We start from the raw sequence: 19,786 nt of genomic DNA on the forward strand, positions 1-19,786 counted from the left end.
AGGTAGAGGATAACTTACAGGGATAAATACTCAGCATGTACAATATTAAAATACTAAATCCTTGTTGCTCTTGTTAGCATAAACATCATGGAGAATAAGTAACATGGCACATGCAGAGCTGCGTTTAAAAAAAAAAATAAAAATCTTATAACTAAGCATGTGTATGCCAGCAGTTGACAAGCTGTTATTCCATGGAGCTCTTAAATGCTTGTTTCTGTTCAGTGTTAAAAATGGCTACTAGGGAAGACACAAAGGCTGAGTAGCAAGTTAATTCATTAATGCACTTTTTGCGTTGGTTGCACTGCTTATTTCAGTTTTATTTGATTTAATTCTTGTGCACCATTATGTTCTAACTTCTGTTTATGACTTGAAAGCATCTAGAATAATGCAATAGAAGCAGTTTCTGTACAAAGACTAAACAGTCCTTGTGTAAGAGGAGGGATGTTGGCTAGTTCGTATGCCAGCTGTTATCAGTAACCCTCCCAATTTGTTTATCCTGTGAAGTAGAGTTCGTCATAAAACCATGCTCAGGTATATTTTGTAGAATGTATTCTGCTCTGAGGCCCCTGGAGCAGTTTAGCACATTGCAAGGATGGGGAAAACAAACTCAGGGAAGGAGCAATGGCAGATGATCCTGGGTCAGGTTTGGTGCACAGACAGGGCAGGGAACTGTTCAAGGTCAGTTTTACTCCCAGAGATGGCAAGAAGAGGGATGCATCTCAGCCCTTGTCTCCAAATGCAAGAGGTCACTGGCATTGCTGCTCTAGCCATTTTGAAGTGCATTATTGACAGACATACTCTTGTGAACAAGAATGGCCATTTAAGGGAGGAAAAATGAGGGGTCAAAGCATTTCACCAAGGAAGGGGAGCAAAGTTACTATAAAGCATTTGAAGTGAAGGACTGACAAAAAATGTATTTAGTGTTTAGGAAGGATGTGGAGTAAGTGAATGAACACTAGGAGCTGGGCAGAGAGACAGCAGCTGGGGGAAAGAACTGTCTGGCTGGGCTATAATGGCACAGGTTGTCTCTTTTTAAAATGGCAGCTTTGCATGAATATTCCTTCCTCTTAAACGTCATCACTCTCTGGACTCCTCCCAATTCCACTATGAGAGGGGAACATGTCTGATCTTACTGTCCCATGACTCTTGATTGAAGTTAAATCCCTGGTGCATCAGCAGCTTTGTTTTAAAAGAAAAGGCCAGTCCTAACTAAAGTACAGCTATAGAAAAGGCCAGGAGCCAATCTACTTAAAATGATGAGGTCAAGCAGGCAAGCGTTATTCTACCTTTTGCTCTCTCCCTTCACCCTTCCAAGTCATAATTTCTTGACTCCCTAAGAACGGCATAAATATTCCTACTGCCCCATTGTGGAGAGCTTGTCTTAATTGTTTTCTTTCTTCTTCCCTTGTAAGGGAGGACACCTTCTGTTTAGACCAACTTATTACAAAGAAACAGCACTTCTGTGTTCATCTTGCTGCAGCTGAATTCATTCATGGAGGCTGAACTTGGCAGGAATTTTGTCTGCTGTTTTCAGCCCTTTGACTGCTAACAGACTGTTCTACCTTAGAGGAGTTGGTGATCACAGAAACACAGTGCTGTGTTTCTGTCTGAGCAGGATTTTGAAAACAGAAAAAGTTGCTGGGGAAAAAAGCATTTCCTGTTCTTTCTTCAGATGCTAAAATAAATGTTGAATTTTGTTCCTAAGTACTGAGACTGCAGATCTGGTGCTTGAATACTGCAATGATGATAGAAGAATCTTGTGCTATGTTATCAATCTTTTTTGTGTTACTCTAGGGGTGGGATGCTATTGAGTGGATAATTCAAAATTCTGAAAGCGCCCTAAGCTAGCAGGCTTTTCTACAACTGCAGCTTATACTAACTAGTGGTAACTCCAGTATTCTTTTTTTTTTTCGGTACAGCATTTCAGCTTTCTAGCAAATGTGTGCATGGACTGTTGTGATGTGATCTCTATCAGAATTAACTTGCATGCACATTGTGTATAAACACATTACATACAGGAATGGCAAACATGTTTATTAGAATAGTCAGAGATGCTGAATAAGACCTGAAAGGATCAGTTATTCCATCCCCTGTATCACTGGAAAGACTGGATACAGTGACTGCTTACACACACAAGATAGTAGCATGTTTACTGCAGGTACTCATGCATGTGAATTTGTTACTGAGGCTCCACCATGCCTAATTTAATTCCTTTGGTTTCACTGCAGTTAAGGTAGTTTCTATGGAGAATAAACAAACTGGTTAATGGAGTTGCCATTATGAAGAGGGACTAGAACTATACAGTTAAAAGGATTGGGATAGGTATCTCATAATAGGGGTGGCCTGACCAGGGTAGGGGGTTTTTATGGGTTTTTGTTATGGATTTTTTAATTTATTTTTTGCTTTTTCAAAGTACTGCTGCTTGATTTATCCTCCCTGACTAGAATTGTTTGCATTCTTGAGAGAGAGAGTTGCTAGAATTGACCTTTACAATTTAAGTGGGAGTTTGTTGCGGAAGTTTGCACATTACTGTAAGAGCAAGTAAAATATTTCAATAATTCTGTATATCTTGCATTGGTTTCTAGTTTATTGCTGTTTACAGATTAATTGCCACCCCTAAACATGATGGTCATGAAACTTAACTTCAGGGCTGAGGGAAACGAGTGCAGCTTTCTTCGCTATATATTTGTACTGAACGGTAAATGTCCCCCCCAGCTTTTCATTCTATTAGCCAGTCTAACTTGTCTCCGTCATTCCTGTATTGAAAAACTTTAAAACTTCCACTGACAAAATCCCCAAACCATTTTCATTGCTCTTATTCTCTATCATTATGCTGGGGTGTGCGTATATAACTTAGAAAATGATGGCTGTGTGCTTTCAAGTTTCTGTCTCACCAAATTATCATGACTTGGACAAATAGTTGAAGCTTTATATTCTCCAAAAACTTTAGCTGGAGCAGCCAGCCTTGACTTGTGACCTAAAACTTATTAACAAATGTTCATACCCAGTTTCTGACATACTATTGAATGCATATAATGCCAAAATATGTAGTACTGGGTTAATGCAATGTGCATGCTTGGTTATGAATGTGCTTGCTTTAATCAGCATCGTATATAGAAATTAAAATAGCATTGTGTTGGTTATATAAATTGTGAAACTCTGTAAACTAGTCCTCTGTCAGATTGTTTCTTCTTACTGAGCAAAATTGCCCAGATCTTTAATTATGAAAGAAACTGTAATTGTGGAGCTTTTAAACCACTTAAATTCCAGGGCAGAATTTTTTCTGAACCTTTCCATTCCACCATGACGTGTTAATTTCTAGTTGCAAAGTAGTAGGGCTGGGTTGAGTCACCAGGCTTACCTGGATGTAAATAGTTTTCTAGAGAAGAAGAAAACACCTTTTCACTTAAGGAAGTTGCTTGAAAATTAACAAACTGAAAACTGGCTTTAGATCATGGCCTAGTCACTTATGGAAAGACTGGTGGTAGTCTTCTGTAATGCAGGAATTCCGCTCAAAGTGTTGTCTGCTTTTTGACTAATTCAAGTATAATCTTCATGTGATTAGGCTTTAAGGTGATTAGCATTTAAATTGCCACTTTTTCAGTACCTTATATTGCTGCCTCTAATTAAGGGGATGGACACCAACTTAAGAAATAAACCTTTTAATTGGATTCTTGTGACATCTATATCATATTAACTGAATAATCAAAAGAGACTTTTCAGTCTCTGACAGCACTCTGCTCAGTTAGGGGCACTAATATGTGAACATTCATTTGTATTTCTTGTTGTGTGCCATAGTCTGCAAAAGTCTGGCTCTAGTAAGCCAAGTGAAAAAATATGCTAGTGGCAGCAGCAGCAAACTGAAACCAAAGAGATAGAGGCATGTAAAGAGAGGAAGGGGAGGGTGAATGGGAAGTGAAGGAAGAATGGGCTAACCCAAAACAATCTAAATATCAGGGAAGCAGAAGGGCACAGGGTGTATTGGTAATTGGACTCAAAACTACCAAGTGTAACATTATGCAGATTGAGAATATTGCATCGGGCTGTAATCTATATCCTGGCTTCCAAACTGTGGATGGACTACTCATGTGATCTTATGCAGTGAATGAATTTTCTCCTGCTTGGTCTTGGACTAAGAATGATGTTTTTATTAGATGGGTTTTCTGGTTTCAAAAAATACTTCAACAGCTCTTTGGGTTAGGGGCTATCAGCCAACATGGAGGCAGAGCCCAGCCTCCTGTGACTATTATCCTAACACAGAAACTTGAAAAGTCGGTAAAAGGGACTCTTCATTTTCTAAACTTGACATGTTCTTTGCTCTGAAGAAAGATAAAAATACTATTTCAAAACTAAATTTATTCAGCCAGGCTAGAGTCCACAGTCTGAAAACAGGGTCTTACAACTGTGTTGTGTATGTTACTGACATAAAAAAGACTGAGCTGAGTTGCATTTCTCAGTGGTTTGCAAAGTCTTTATTTCGGTGTAGAATCATTCCAATATCCAGCAGCTGGGGAAGTGGAGATGGGAGAATAAGTATCCTTCAGTTAGTGAGGGCATTGTTTAACATCCTCTTTGCCTCAGTATCCTTGCCTAACCTTTCAGGTTTTTGCATGCATTGCAGTTAGTGACGCTAATGACACATGAATTCAGTAGAGAGCATTTGTGTAAGTATATCTTGAACTGTCCATTTCACACAAATGATAGTAAATGGTAACTGGATTTTGGACAAAGGTATCAGTGATAATGCTACTACAAGAGAACACATTTCCCTTGTAGGTCAAAGATGTGCTTGCTGCTGTCAGGTGTTACTGGTCTGTTTCAGGGTCTTGAATGACTGTATTTCTATGGGTTTTGAGCACTTGAGGGTTTTTGTGGATAGGTGGTTCTTAGTGTGAAGAACCTAGTTATCTAATTTCTACTCATTTGGGTACCATTCTGTGTTCTGCTATTGTCAGTTCCTCCCCTTATCAGAAGGCATTTGTGCATTTGCTAATTGCTTTTTATCTAGCTTAAAGAACCTGTATATAGGTGGGAAGGCAGAGTTATTTGGCAAGAACTGGAAATGACAGCATAAGTAAAGGTCAGGGTTCTGTAGAGGATTTCTTTGTGAGGGCAACAGTTTTATTTCAGAAACTAGCGTGGTCTTGCCCCTGTCTTCCAGAGCATTTGAAACCTTCTGGTATTTAACTTGACAGAAGATTAGGTTCATTAGACCAGGTTGAAAAAATCTGCCAATGTGTGCCCCACCAAAGTCATGCCTATCAAACTTCCCTCCATGGATCTTTTAATTATTTCTTCACTGGAGAAGAATCACTGGAAAAATCACTTCTGTCCTCCAATTTAATTTTGTCAGTTAATTCTGCCCTCAAAATTGGCTCACCCACCTCCTTGCAGGGTGGTGCTGTTGCCTCCAGGGCTCTTCTGGTCATAGTTTAGGCCCTGAGTTTCCTCACTACTTTTCTCTTACTTGATTCCCAAGTTTGCTGTTCATGAGGCAGTGGTCCTTGGGATATTCTATGGCTTTTCCTTCTCCCCTCTGAAGAAGCAACCAGCACTTCCCCAGGCCAGCCTGCTTGTCTGTGAACAGCTTCTCATCCTGAGTGAACATGTTTTTTAACACTCCCATCTCTGTTGAGAACAACTTTAGTTCCTTAATTTTTGTGCATTTTCTCATTTCTAAAGCTTAGGCTACAGTAAGAGCAAGAGCATTGTTCACATCCTACATAAGTGCTTCACAGAAGATCTGTAGTTGCATGAATTTGTAAACTTGAGCAGAGGCACATTCTGGTGACTTCATAGAAGTGATAGGCTCTTGTTAATTGCACTTATTCATAGCCCTTTATTTTCTCGATGACCTAAGTAGACTACACATTCCAGGAGTGGGAGGGAGCCAGGGCAGTGCCTTGGCAGAAAACTGAGTCATGTGATCAGTCTTTCATTTAGTCTGATTTTTGTGCTGAAGAGATGCTCTGAAGGAGGAAACAGAACGTGATAGTTAACCCTTCCTCTCCTAGTCACCATAGGTCAGATTTATGCAGCTGGCAACTAGAATGTGTGTTGGGATGTGGAGACATGGAGGTATTCCCCTTAACTGCTACCAATGAGTCAACCTGTAAGAGCAGCATTGTTCTTTCTAGCTCCGGTTTTTAATAAAGTCTCCAGTTCTCATGTAGTTAATCACTCTATCATCTAGAATAAAATCTAGCTCCATCCATACACATGCTGTCCTTCCTGCATTAATAGGAATAGTGAAAACAGAGGGGGAGAGAGTCTTGAATTTAAATGTGCTTTTAAGTGTTTGCATTTCAGTACTACCTTGACTTCTTCTTGCACATGAGTGTTATGGAAACACTTTTTTGCAATGAAGATTCAGGATGAGGCTATTATAAAACCTCAATGTATAACGCCAAACTGGTTTCCTATAGCACAATTCTGGCGTCTGACAGAGGAAAGATATGGAAGTTTTCTCTTGAATAGTGTCGCTGCAGACATTTTGATACTAAACTCTTACGTTCTCTTCTGACAGGGCCGAGATGCTCTGGAATGGGTGATCAACAAACTAAACACCGAGTTTGAGGAACTGAAACTCTCAACACGGGAGAGCATGAAATCCGCAATGGCAGCAGCATCAACAGAGAATTGAGGCCACAGCACTGAAGAGCTGTGACAAACAGCTCTATTCTATGAACTCTTCCCTAGGCCTCCTCCAAGACTGAGCCACCATCACTTTTTGTATATGAACATTAGATACAAAAGAACTTGAAAAATGAATGTTGGGTATCTCCAGCCTCCACACAGCTGCTTTAGAATCCATTGAAGATATAAGTAGAGAAGTTCAAGTTAGTCTCTTTATTTTGTGCCCTCCAGACAACTGAAACAGAATCTTTGGCAGTTTTTTAAATAAAAAAAAATGGTAAGGTGTACCTTTTATAGAGGAGGCTTTTTTTCCATTTGATACCCTCAGTTTGAAAGTTTTGGTGTATTTGAGCCTCCACCCTTTTCTTTTTTTTTTAAAGGGAGCAACTAGTGCCATGTGGAGGGTAGGTGGGTACAAAAAGCACTGACTGTTGTTCCCATTTTCACTGTTTGATAGTCTCTTATGGCTAAGTGGAAATGTAAGGAGGAGAGCGTGACACTTTGTAGAATGACAGAGGTGTTTACTTGGGACACCTAAGCTGCATCTTGCATGATGGCACTAACTTGCATTGTTAAATGCAGTGTCTGAACAAAAAACATACTTACCTCTTGGATATTTTGTATCCAAATGCAGATTTTTATAGTCATGAATAATCTTAACTATAATAACTATCTTTGTAGCTTTACTGGGGGATTGAGGACTTAATTTATTTTCATATTTATTATTCAGTGGCTCTAGGGTTTTCTGTGTTTAAAAAAGAGCAACTGATGTCTCTCGGAAAGCACTGGATAAAAGTTCACTCCATTCTTTTAATGCGGAGGTTTTGAAGAATATCTTTTACTGCTTCATGGGTCCCTATTCTGCACTTCAGATCATAACTATAGATGCAAATCTGATGTCACAAATAAAAGCAATCATCTGAAGAATCAGCAGGAAACTGAGACCAACTCTAAGAGTAATGTGTTATTTTTCTTGTAACTCTTTAGTTCTAATAAAATACTACTGAAAATTAGAGGCCAAATTGGCTTCTTTTTTTCCAGAGCTTTCCATAAGCCATCACTGGTTCTCTATTTAGTTTTTTTTAAGTAACATTTTTAACATAATTTGGTCATGTTGGCACAAATAATCTTTTTTAGGCTCATTTAAACGTTTAAGTTTTTCACTGTCAGAACAAGGAATTAATGCATTTCACAGAGTAAAATAATAGAAAAAACAAGTTAAATAGCCTTGCAGAAAGTATGAAATCCAGAATTGTTACACAGTATCAGCTTGTTTTTAAACGGACACAAGAAGATGAACATGTTGTGAAAGTACTGAAAGTTTTGGATGCAACCTTTAAGTGAAAATAGATGTGTTTGTGGGTTTTCTGAGTTTTTCTGTGCACAGACCAAAGGAACAGTGTTCTGAAGAGCTGTTTTCTTGCGCAAGCAGAAAATAAATGGTTTTGGAAGTCGATTTTGAGCTGGATTTCCACAATTTTTTTTAAATAACAGACAAGAGATGGAATTATTGTTTGATTTGCTTTGATTTTGGGTACCTGAAAATGTTATGTTGGGGGAAACTAACCAATAAATATAGGTAACTGTACCAATGCCTAAATTGCTGGCTTTTAAAATACAAGTATAAATTAGAACTGTATCAAAAGGTATCATCCTAAAGAGCCAATTTATTTCTGTGGTATGGTTGGGGGGTTGTTTGTTTTTTAAATTCAGCAAACATGTCTCTTTATGTGGATGGGAAGGGTTTCCTGTGTGTTGCAGATGCTTGGAACTAAGGCTTGACAGCGTATCCTCCAAATAACAGCTTTCAGAATTAAATATAATAGCGCTATGCAAGTTAAGACAAGTCCGTTGTCTCTGGCTTTCAGAGATGCATGATGTCATTTCCTGGGGAAGAGCACAGAGAAATGTTACAAATTCCAGTCTGTCATGGCAGCCTGGTACAAATGATTGAGACATGAAGCAGGTGACTGCTGGGAAAGCTGTGGTACAACATTCCAATACATACATCTTGCTGGTGGTAAACAATCAGATCTTAGGGTGTTTTCAGTCCCTTGCAATTAGCTGAGCATCCATGTATCAAATAGGTGCATTGCAAGGATTGTCTAGACAGCTGCTATATTAAACATGAATTACTGTTGCTTAAGGAGTCCCACAGTTAGGATGCAGCTAGCAACATGGCTAGCTACCACTTACTACTTTTCTGGGGCTCTGAGATGTCCCAGTCTGCCTCCTGCCAGCTCTCCTAGCCTCCTCCTAGTCCTGGTTCAGGGCAGGCTATAGGCTGGTTTAGAGCTTTACTTTATCCAGACCAGTTATAATGGGTTTTTCTGAATGTTTTTCCCTTTATTACTGCAGGTCCCTTTCCCAAAAATTGGCCTATAGTTCTACAGCAGTGTCTATCGTAGTTCGCAGCAGTTTACTCCTAGCTCCTGTGTAGCTGAGCCACTCCAGAGCTTTCTAGCAGCTGCCTGCATCCTCTGCTAGGTTGTTCTTCTGGTCCAAGTAGTTCCATGTTGTAGCTCTTTCCTGGTTGCTGCAACTCTAGACTTCTGTTGACACTCCTTCCTTTGGACCCGCAGGCCCTGCCTGCAGACCTAGCTACACTGGGGGAAGGAGAATGGACCCTACCTGCTTCTGGTCTCTGCTGCCAGGGACGGCTGTTCCTTAAGATGTTCAAGGTTTTTCAGTGTCTCCCAACCACCCTCCCCACTCCATTGTGGCCAACAGTCACTGCTTCTGCTTTTTCTCTCTTCAATTTAACCTGTGAAACTTTCTCAGGTACAGAATTGCCTCCAAAGATGACACACCTGTATCTACTTTGCTGGTAGGAGTAAGCTTCTGCTTCCCTTTCTGTGCTCTGGAATTGCTCTCCATACAGTTGTATATGTATTTGGGACCCAAGAGCAACAGATCGCCCTTCAGCCTTAGCTGTTTTAAGTCTGTTCCAGGTGCCAAGCTGGGCAGACTGATTGGATGGTCCTCGGCATACCCTGCCCTTTCAGTCTGTTCCTTCTCTTGTCATCATCAGCAGTTGTACAAGCCCAAGGTGCAGAAGGGCCATATGGTGAGCACTGTAGTTGCTGTTAGTTGTATATCACGTCTCTTGGATAGGTGTCCACTGGTCTCTGTCCCACTCCCCAGTAATTTCCTTCCCATCTCCAGCTAGACTAGGCTTCTCACTAGAGCTGTAACTATTGTTTCCTGTACTGCTCTTCCTTTGTCAGTCTGGGATACAAATGCATCTCTGAATTAAATTGTATCCTAACGGTCCTGAAACTAGGTCCTTCTAGTAGTGCAACTGTCCACAGGGGTGCACTTGCTAACTTTGAGATGTCATATTTCAGGGGCAAGCGCTAGTCTGTTGATGTGGGCCCAGGCACTGCAGAAACAACCTGTTACAGGAAGAAACTTGCTTTTAAAATAAGGCAGAGTAAAAGCAAACATGACTTGGATATGGTTCTGAGAGAGAGACTGAAAGCTTTTGCTTAGCCTAGACTATGGCTGACTCAGAGGTGATTAGATTTAGTTTTAAATGGAAATGCTGTGATCTTGCATCATGAGGGTTTTTTTAAATGGGTCTTGTTCTAAAATAGTCTACACTACAATAATGATGTAGTCAATGCAGATTTAACACCTTGTATCACACCAAGGGATTTTTAATGCCTTAAAGTGAGCTTAGCGATGACACTTAAGACAAAGTCCAAGTCTTAAGAATTTGTCACTGAAGCAGTACTGGTGTTAGCTGCAAATTCTGTAATTTAATACATTTCTGTCAGTTGAATGTATGGATGTTTGTGTGTAGTCATTGACCGGTCAGAACATACATTTTTCTGAAGGTTATTCACAATGCATACAACAGCTGCACCAGGCTTTCAAGGTAAGCCGTTATATATGTGGGAAAACTCCCACTGATGGGGACCTGTACAGACAGACAGAACCTAAGCCAAACGGGAAGGAGTGGTCAGCAAGCTAGTATAACTTAAGGAACCAGCTACAGGACTCCTGCTTCCTGCATGAGTTAGTTAAGAATAATTTTCGCTGTTATAAAACAGAACACGTGAACATTATTTACTTGATGCTAATACATTACTGGAGGGAGTTGGGCTAGCTTATCTTGCAGTTATTTTTGTTTTAAAAAAGGTTGAAAGTCTTGTTACTAAGAAGAGAGCAATGTGTAGAGTCTCACCTTCGCAAACCTAACAGACTGTAAGCGCCTCAGGGCAGGGGACTGCCATCTGTAAGGCACAGGGCACATCTGCGGTGCTAACTCAATAACAGACTACGAACAAAACCAAACCATTGTGTGTTGTCTTTGTGTTGTTTCATAGTGGTTACAACCCCTGCCCCCAGCAACAAGTCCAGTGATATCAGCCCATTTTTGCTACAAAGTGGGCAACCCCTTTCACAGAACTAGTTGAAAACCAGTTTCAACTTTCTAAAAACAAATACATGTGCAGACATCTGGGTTTGGTCAAACAGTTGGTACACTGCAGCTGTTCTTTACTAGTGGAGTTTGTAGCAACAGGTAGTAAGATCAGCTTTTCGAACAAGTAGGAGAAATGATTTGTGTGGATGAGAGGACAGCTGAGTAGGGCTGGAGTGGAGGGGGGGGGAGGGATTTTTTTTTTTTTAAGTTTACTTAGCAATACTCCAGAATTATGTTTTAATTTTTAACCATGTATCCTGTCACTTCTTACAGTGCTGTGAATCCACCAGAGTGGACTTCCACATAGTAGGGTGCCTATCCCCCACAGCTGAAGATCAATATAATGGATAAATGGGTACAAAGATCAAATGGGACATAAGCTGCAATCCACTGCACTTTTAAGGTGGTTGGACAGTCTCTTGGTTGCTCCAGAGATCTGAAGTCTATTTGGGGTCAGGGGTTTAAGCACTTTGTCCCTCTAACACAGACCTAATGGCAGTTATAAACAGTTGCATACTCAGTGAAGAACAAATGGAAGGAATGGTTATTTTTAATGATATCAATATCGATAACCTCAGTTGTCACCTCATTTGGTAATGAGGAAGTGCTTACCATGCCTTATCTCTTAATGCAGTATCCAGGGCACAGGAGGGAGGTTTTTTTATCATGTATTTGCTTAAATGTCCCCTAGTGAAAAGGAACTGTCACATGACCAGGAAAGCTGGACTCTACAAATCCATGCTGGGCTACAATTCCAACCCCTTGCTCATGAATCACTGCTTTTCTTAAGATTACAGGTTGAGAATCGGGCAATAGCTTCTTTCCAAACAATACAGGTGTGTACTGCCTTTCCTTTTTGCCCATCCTCCTTCACTACTTTTTTTGTTCCTAAGTAGTTTTCAAGAAGTTAAGGCATTTATCCTTATCACTGGCCAATATTAAGAATCTAATTGTTAATGTTCATTAATAAACACAAGCTGTTGAAGAAACTACTAAGGAGAAAAACAGGTATAGGCTCTTCTTTCTTGCCTTTCTGCACAGGAGCTGTTTAAAGTCTGCAACAGGGACCTCTACAGCTATGAACAGAAGTTAAGCATTTTATCCCAGGAGTCAGAAAGCCTCCATTCCTAAACAGTTGAGCAGAATGGGATGATCTGGCAATATTACATCAGAAAAGCTGGGACAATACAATACACATTTTTAAAGAGATTTATTAGTAATGCATAAACAAGAAACTGCATTTCTCAATCATAACAGGAAAACAAGCAGAAAAATGCTATTGCCTTTCTTGTTTTTAAATTGAGTGCTCTGGTGTATCAGAAGCCATACAGAAGTACATGCACAGTGACATCACACAGGAAGATAAAGAAAGTAGAGAAGTTAATGCTTTGGGAGGCAGATTTGTGCTTTATTACACTATGAAATTAAATATGAGGGATAGTCTCCATACTTTATTCTGCTCTTCCTTGGAAAGTCAAGTTCTAACCCCCTTCCAATAGTATCAGATACCCATTGCACACTCCAAGGTGGAACCCACCCAGTGCATGCGGTGTCGGCTGCCTGCCATCAAGCTGTGTGCTTGGCCCAGGAGACATCATCAAATGCAATTGTGAAATTAGTAGGCACAGTAGTAAATTAAATACAAACATCCATAGGCCTGAAGAGATGAAATGATAACCAGCCTCACAGGTATTAGACCTGATACTGCTCCAAGACCAAAGGCTCACAAACATATGTGCAGAAGTTACGTTTGAGGGTGCTTCAGTCTTTGTTCTCAGTGTCTATTTGCTTCTAGTTTTCAATTAAATCCCTTGCTTGGAACAAAGCAAACAACAAGTAGTGGATGAGAACGTGGAAGAAAACTGAAACAGTTTATCCAGTAACAAAATACAGCCCTTTACCTGATCTGGAGGGCTGGAAAGAAGATTGGTTACTTGTCAAGCGTGGGACTGTGCGTTAGGAAACCTGCACTCAATTCCCAGCTCTGCCACAAATTTCCCATTTGCCTTTGGGTCAATCATCTTTTTTTTCTTCACTGAGCACAATACCTCCCTCACAGTACATTGAGGGGCAGACCATGAAGCAAACTGACACTTGTCTATGGCACATCTTTCATAGCACTGTAGGAAATTCCAAAAGATGAGCCAGAGGATCTATTTGCTACAGGGGCCTCCCCTTGATGGAGACCACTCCCAGCTGCTGAGTGGGAATAAGGCCTATAATGGGCTCTACCTCAATTCTTCCTTTTTGCTCAGCTACTTGGGTCTGGTCCTAGCCTCAAGATCTGGACCTTGGGAGTTTGTTGAGCACTTGAGGTTTCCCAATGGAAGAGCAGTATCAAGTATTATTTCTCAGGCGCAAACACCCAGCGCTGGCAAGGCCCTTTGGATTTAGTTCAAAAGTTTTTGTATTAATAGGGGTATCTACTTCAGAACTGCTCCACCCTCCCCCTTAAAATTTATTTATCAAATGCTTTGGAAACAAATGTTTGAAAGAAAACAACACAGCAAGAGGGACACTGGCCATTCTACACTAGGCCCTGCAAATTCCTACAGTGGCCAGACCAATAATGCCTTTGCTGCCATGCCTCTTCTGCTTCTGCTATACTAATATTAACTTTTAGCATGCCACTGTGATGAGGGAGTTGGTGGTAACTGGATTCTTAAGCACCATAGCACAATGTGTGCTCCATTAATTCAGCATCTGCCAAATTGTTAAAAGGGCTTAACAGGCGTGTAAAATGTAAGATCATTTGTTTCTATTATATACCAAAGAAACAAAAATGCAAACATCAGCTTCATGCTGGATGTGTCCCTGTGGTTTTAATGACCTAAGCAGGTCTTTCCCTGCTTTGCTTTACTCCTATTATTGTACTTTTACTGCCTCTGTGTAGTTTTTTTCCATTTCTAAGTTAGGGACATCTAAAATTGGGGATGGCTTCCAAAAGCTATACTAAATCCCTTTATTTACTTTAGGACTATTCTTCAGAAACCATCTCTGCATCTCTTATGCAAGACCGGGGACGTTCTTTCATTAACAAGGCTCAGCTCATTATTCCTGGAACACTCACTTGAAGATCAGTTCCGCTGAGCAATCGACATCTTGAAAAACCTGACTTTGCTTGCTGTCATGACTACAGTAGGAACTGCAAGTTAAACATTCTGTGAATTAGCTTTAAGTGCAAAACCATAGAAGCAAAGACACTGGTTCACAAAATGTTCTTTGTTCATTACTTGATTGTTGCTTAGCTTTAACTGATCAGTATACTTTATTGTAGCCTTTTAAATTAAAAACTAATTCACAAATCTTTGTGATCAGGAAACTTATGTTTTTTTAAAGGACAAATTTGCTCTATCACACCACATGCAACCCACATTCACTTGCAGCCTGATTTTCTTCTCAGAATATTTTTGCACACACAACTCCACTTAGTTCAGTGGAGTAACTTCTGCTTGGTATCAGTCTGAGATCAGATTTGGTCTTCTCTACAGGATCAAGTACTTTTTCCTTTTCTGATCTAGGTGGCACACTGTTAAAAAGCCATTGACTGCTTTATGAAGGTGTTTCCACTGGTGGAGACACCTTGGTGCTAGCCCAATAGCAAGAGAACGTGGGACAACTCTTAGGTATATAGAAGACCTTTGTGGCACACATTTTGCCTGTTGTGCAATGAAAAATTTGAGGACAGCTTGGAAGCCCCCACAAGAGAAACTACTTTGAAACAAAGAACTTCTGCTAAACAGTAAAGGTGCAGTACGAGGAGAGTCTTACTGTAAATCTAAAAAGTTTTATAAACTAAAATATATTTTAGAAATCTGTTCAGAATCTCTGGTCTGTTAAGGTGGCTTTGTACTACTTTAAAGCCCCAACTGCCCAATGAAAAACACGCTCAGAAATTCTCCAATGGCATAACATTGGCCACTAGCCAAGGTCTATCCACCTTTGTCATCTCCAGCTGCTGCAGAGACCCCTGCAGCAGAGCAATAAGGCCTAACAGTGCTCTACTTTCCATTGGTGGCTGGCCTAGAACGGAGGGCTGTGAAGGTGGTTAAAACAGACCAGATCATGCCATGTGGCCTGTTTATTACCAAAGCTGCTGCAAATTCCCAGGACTGTATTATCAATATCAGCCCATCAAAAATAAAAACACCAAGAGGGAGAACTTTACTTATCCCAATTCCAGCATTTAAAAGTAACTGAAAATAGTTCCAAGCCACAGCTAATGAGGTTCAACTATGGCTGTAGCACAGGAAAAATAAGTAATTAGGCTTCGCTGTTAAATTTGCAAGTGAGGGTTTTAAGTTTTCATTAAATGGAGCTCCATTAATTTGTTAGTCTTTTTGGATATAGGGTTTCACACAGAAAACTAGACAGTTTGCAATAAAGGGTAATGCTACAATAACACTGCAGCTTTTCATTCATAGATTTCCAAGTGCTTTACTAAGTGTGGTTCACATTGTTATCTCCATTTGACAGACTGGGAAATAGAAGCACAGACTTCCTGTAACTCACCCAAGGCAGAACCTAGGGCTTCAGCATTGTCTATTTATGGAACCCCCAGGGAATACCCTCCATGCAGGGAATACAAGCAGACTTTGTATTCTCCACCCCCATTCTTCACAGTTCCCGATGAACCTACATAGCTCAAGCCTTTCACCCCATTTCAGACTACATTTCCTGTGAGACACAGCCAAAAATCTAGCTCCAAAGTCTCCCCACCTCAGGGAGGGCTTGATAATGCTGTAATGAGGCCAATGCTAATTGTCTTTTATTTACAAGCTACACTCCAAAGGAGGATCAAGGTCTATTTCTATAATTTATAGGACTGGTCCAGTGCCACTTTCCAGCTGTTTTCTTCTTAGGATGTGTTTGTAGTCATGTGTAACAGACAGGTTGAAAGCATATTCACCAAATCATAACAGACTACATAGAATCAACAGTCACCAGCCCCTCATTAACTTGAAGTATTTACATATCAAATCAAAAAACAGATCAGTATGATGTTTTCAATATGGATATGACAGGTAATTTTCTGGTAGTATCTGTATGCTGCAGTACTAGAATACATAAGTACAGCTCCCTACCCCCTATGTGGTGTCACTGTTTAACAAATGAGATTGAGATCATAAGGAAGACATTCCGAAAAGGTGCACAGAACTGCTAGATATGCTTAGGCATGAAGGCATAAACCATGGTAGTTTAAAACTGGAGTTTTGTTGTTGTTTTTTTTTTTTTTAACTATAGAGCATGCATCCAATAAATAACCATGGGACCAGGCTATAAAATTGTGACTAAGAGGAAAAGTTAGAGCTGAAGAGGGAAGAAAACAATTGGTTGCTTGGTCATCTCTGAATGCTTCCTAGTGCCTTTCACACAATGCACATCGAAGATAAGCACAAAAAAGGCCAGTGGGGTGTGAAAAGTTCAGAAATGATGCATATAGGAATAGTCAAAATTATGTACAGATCTTTAGCTTTTGATATGGAAACATTTTGATCAAAGAAGGGATTTGGTTGGAAATGGTAATCCTTTTCTGCATGCTAATCATAATGATTTAGATGACACAGTTTTATTGCTATTCTAAGAATACTTTGTCATGTTTCCTTCCTTTCATGCAGCAAGTGCTCTGATGTTACTCATCCAGTCTCATTCACATTTCTTTGCCAAAAGAAAAAGCCATGTGACCTTTGCAAAACTATACAAGCACTTATAGAAAGACTTTTACCATTGTTTACATATGAATAATTAACACAGACAAAGGCTATGATGGAAAGGCATTTTATTTTCCCCAGTTAATGTGTTTTTTTTAATAAAGGACTTAATGAAAAACCCATAAGCAATATTGTCACCATGAATGTTTAGAAAGTTTAGAGTTTATACACAAAGGGCTGCAAAAAAGGCCTGCTTGCTATTTTCATCACAGCTATTTGCAAGGCTGAGCTGGCTTTGAATTCTTAACAACTGTGTTCATATACAAAATACAAGACCATTGCACTGTCAACAGCTGCTTCTTTTTTTGTTTAACCCTTTGGGTCTCCTATGATACACTTAAAACAATCCTAGGTTTATTAACACTGTTAGAAAAATAAAAGATTTAAAACCCGGAAATGAGCTCCCTGTGCTAATCTCACATTCTTTTAAACAGAAAGTAATTTAAAAATGTCTACAGAGTGCAGGCCTCCAAGTTTCACCTTGAGAGGCACAAAACTTTAAGTCTAATAAAATAATAGTCAATATACATATAAATAAGACTAATTTTCTTTTAAATCTTCATGGGAAAGTCAATTCCCATTGCTCAAGGGATGGCAGCTTTCTAAATATTAATAAATATAGTATTTACAGACTTTTGTTTTTATATTCTGATACTGATATGAAATTCAAACCATAAATAGGGCACTATGGGCAGCTTCAAGAGGTATGGAGGCAAAGTGGACTGATCCTTGCCACTTGGAGGGTGGTTTGGGACACTGGTGTGAGAGGCAAGTCACTCATTGCACATCGTTCCAGGTCCTTCCGTCTTCACATGACCAAGAGAATCCCATTCCTTACTCATGCCTTTGCCATGTTAACGGCTGGCACATTGTACAGGGCCTATTTCTCTACAGTACAGATGGGAATAATGATGGTGGGGGAAGAAAAAAGGGGAGTGTCAGTTGTCTGGGCTAGGGTTCCCCTTTCTAGGTGCTTTTGAAAGGTTGTGTATGGTGCATTATACAGCCCTAGAGGATCTTAGGTAGACAAGCCAGCCAAGGCAGGGCTGGGAGCTACCACCTACTGCATCATAGTGCCCTCCTGTAACAGCAGATTGCTGTGCAAAAAGCCAGCAGTCAGTGAGTCTGTTCTGTGCTTATCTGGTTTCTAACACAAAGAGGTCCTGATCCATGCTGTGGGCTCCTACATTCGACAGTAACACACAGAGTAAATAATAAATAACAGCACTAGCAGCAGCATTAACTCTCCTCTATGGCATCAGGCCCCTGGGAAGCAGCACTAATGTGGGAGAGAACAGGGAGACTCACTGGCAGAAGGGAACACAGCGGGGGGAGGCACTTCTCCTGGATGATCAAGGGCCTTCAGAACTGGAATCTGGTTCTATCACATGCATGCTGGCTCCAGGGCATTACAGGGCCAGCGTCTCTGCCACCCCTGCAATGCTCTCAATAGAAAGAAAAGTAATGCTGGATACTCTGAAGGCCAGAGACCTGAGAGATGCCAAGGAACATACATCTTGTTCCTGCAACTTTTGCCATGGGACTATGAGAAGGGCTCTCTCAGGTTTGTGCTGTGTATATGGGAGCATTTCTGGAGGAAAAATGTAAACAGAACAGCAGTGTTTAAAGCAAAATGGCATACACTTCCTTGAAAAGTGCTCATCAGCTGGGCATATTATAGAAGGGATGCAGGGATTTGTTTTGGCACAGAAACAAGAGGGAAAAAGAGCTCACCTGATTTGAAGACAGTGACTTCTAAGAGTGAGCACCTGACCTGAGGAGAATTTTACTTCCTCATTATAGGTGAACTGCTCTGTGCTACCCACCTCCTGCAAGTCAACATACTTATCTTGCCCAAACCCTGCAGTTCAAGGTGCACTGTCTGAGAACCCAAAACAGAGGGCTATCCCAGCTGCACTATTCTATATCTTAAAGGAAGAGTTCATGATGGGGACTCAGCTGCAATGCTTACTACCTGCTTCAGTCAAATTCCTAGCAGTAGTTCAGCATGCTGTGTGGTTAGGCAAACAGCTCTTTTATATAAATGTGATCAAAAGGAAATAAAGATGGGCTTGAGGGTCCTTGGGCCATGCATCTCAGGAATAACTTAAATGCATGACAGAAAACTCCCAAACTGTTTGGGAATTTACAATTTAACATGACAACATGCCTCAAAGGGGAAATCTTGTACATATGGGGTGGCAGAGAGACCAGGCTGACAGTGGAATTGAAATAGTTCTGCTGTGTGCAAGGTGAGGGCAGAATCTGATACAGCTCCAGAAGAGATGAGCAAGTCACTGCTGCCCTTCCACACTGCAAGGACAGTGCACCAGTAGTTACACAGTGGTTCTAACATTGTTTTGTGGACGGAAGAAGCCAGGCTCAAGCCATTAAGCCAGAACCCTTCCTTAAAAAATTGTTATAAGTCTGGGGAGAAGATTTGGCCCCTAATGATTTTTTTAAAATGCGTACTATTTAGCTAAGAGATTCTATTTTTTTAAAAATATGTATTTAGATTTTGAAGAAAAATTGACCTTGGTTACATTACATAAGCTACTTTGGAGCAGTTCTGAGGTATCTCTCATCAATCTGTAGTATAGAAATGTTAATAAATAGATCAAACTTTTCTGTTATGTCACTCTATAATACAGTGCTGTATAGATATTAAATATGGTTCTGGGTATTAAAATTTATGAAAAAGTTACTGTATATACAGTAGCTGATTTTCAAGTATTAGTAACTTGGCTATGTTAGTTTTGTTTTCTAAATACCAAAATGACCCAGCTCCAAATGATGGCCTAAGCTCTGCTTTTGTTTTAATTTAAAAAAAGCAAACCAAAACAACATTCCAAACATATAAAAAGTGCAAAAAAGCATGTGATGTTAACTAACATTGTAACATTACTGGAACTTTTTTAAACAGCCAGGATGGCTTTTCTGTAAGCGTGTTAAAAAGTAAAAGAAAAAATGAAGCACTTCCCAATCTGAGACCCAGTCATCCCAAATTTCA

The 19,786-nt window shown here is 40.1% G+C and overlaps 1 protein-coding gene across 4 annotated transcripts in view; it reads left to right on the forward strand.

Moving 5' to 3' along the window:
• The window catches only part of PRELID3A (PRELI domain containing 3A), an 11,779-nt gene extending 3,687 nt beyond the window's left edge, over positions 1-8,092 (forward strand). For 3 of the 4 annotated variants that reach the window (XM_014526069.2, XM_025192585.1, XM_014526067.2), the window contains one exon: positions 6,527-8,092. In XM_014526069.2, the coding sequence (XP_014381555.1) occupies positions 6,527-6,643 (117 nt within the window). In that variant the 3' untranslated portion in view covers positions 6,644-8,092. Of the gene's footprint in view, positions 1-1,794; positions 1,864-6,526 lie in introns of those variants that run through there. The other variant, XM_025192586.1, reaches the window with a different exon arrangement.
• The last annotated feature ends 11,694 nt before the right edge of the window (positions 8,093-19,786 follow it).

This window comes from Alligator sinensis, unplaced genomic scaffold (assembly GCF_000455745.1).
Source record: "Alligator sinensis unplaced genomic scaffold, ASM45574v1 scaffold1143_1, whole genome shotgun sequence".
Lineage (NCBI taxonomy): Eukaryota > Metazoa > Chordata > Crocodylia > Alligatoridae > Alligator > Alligator sinensis.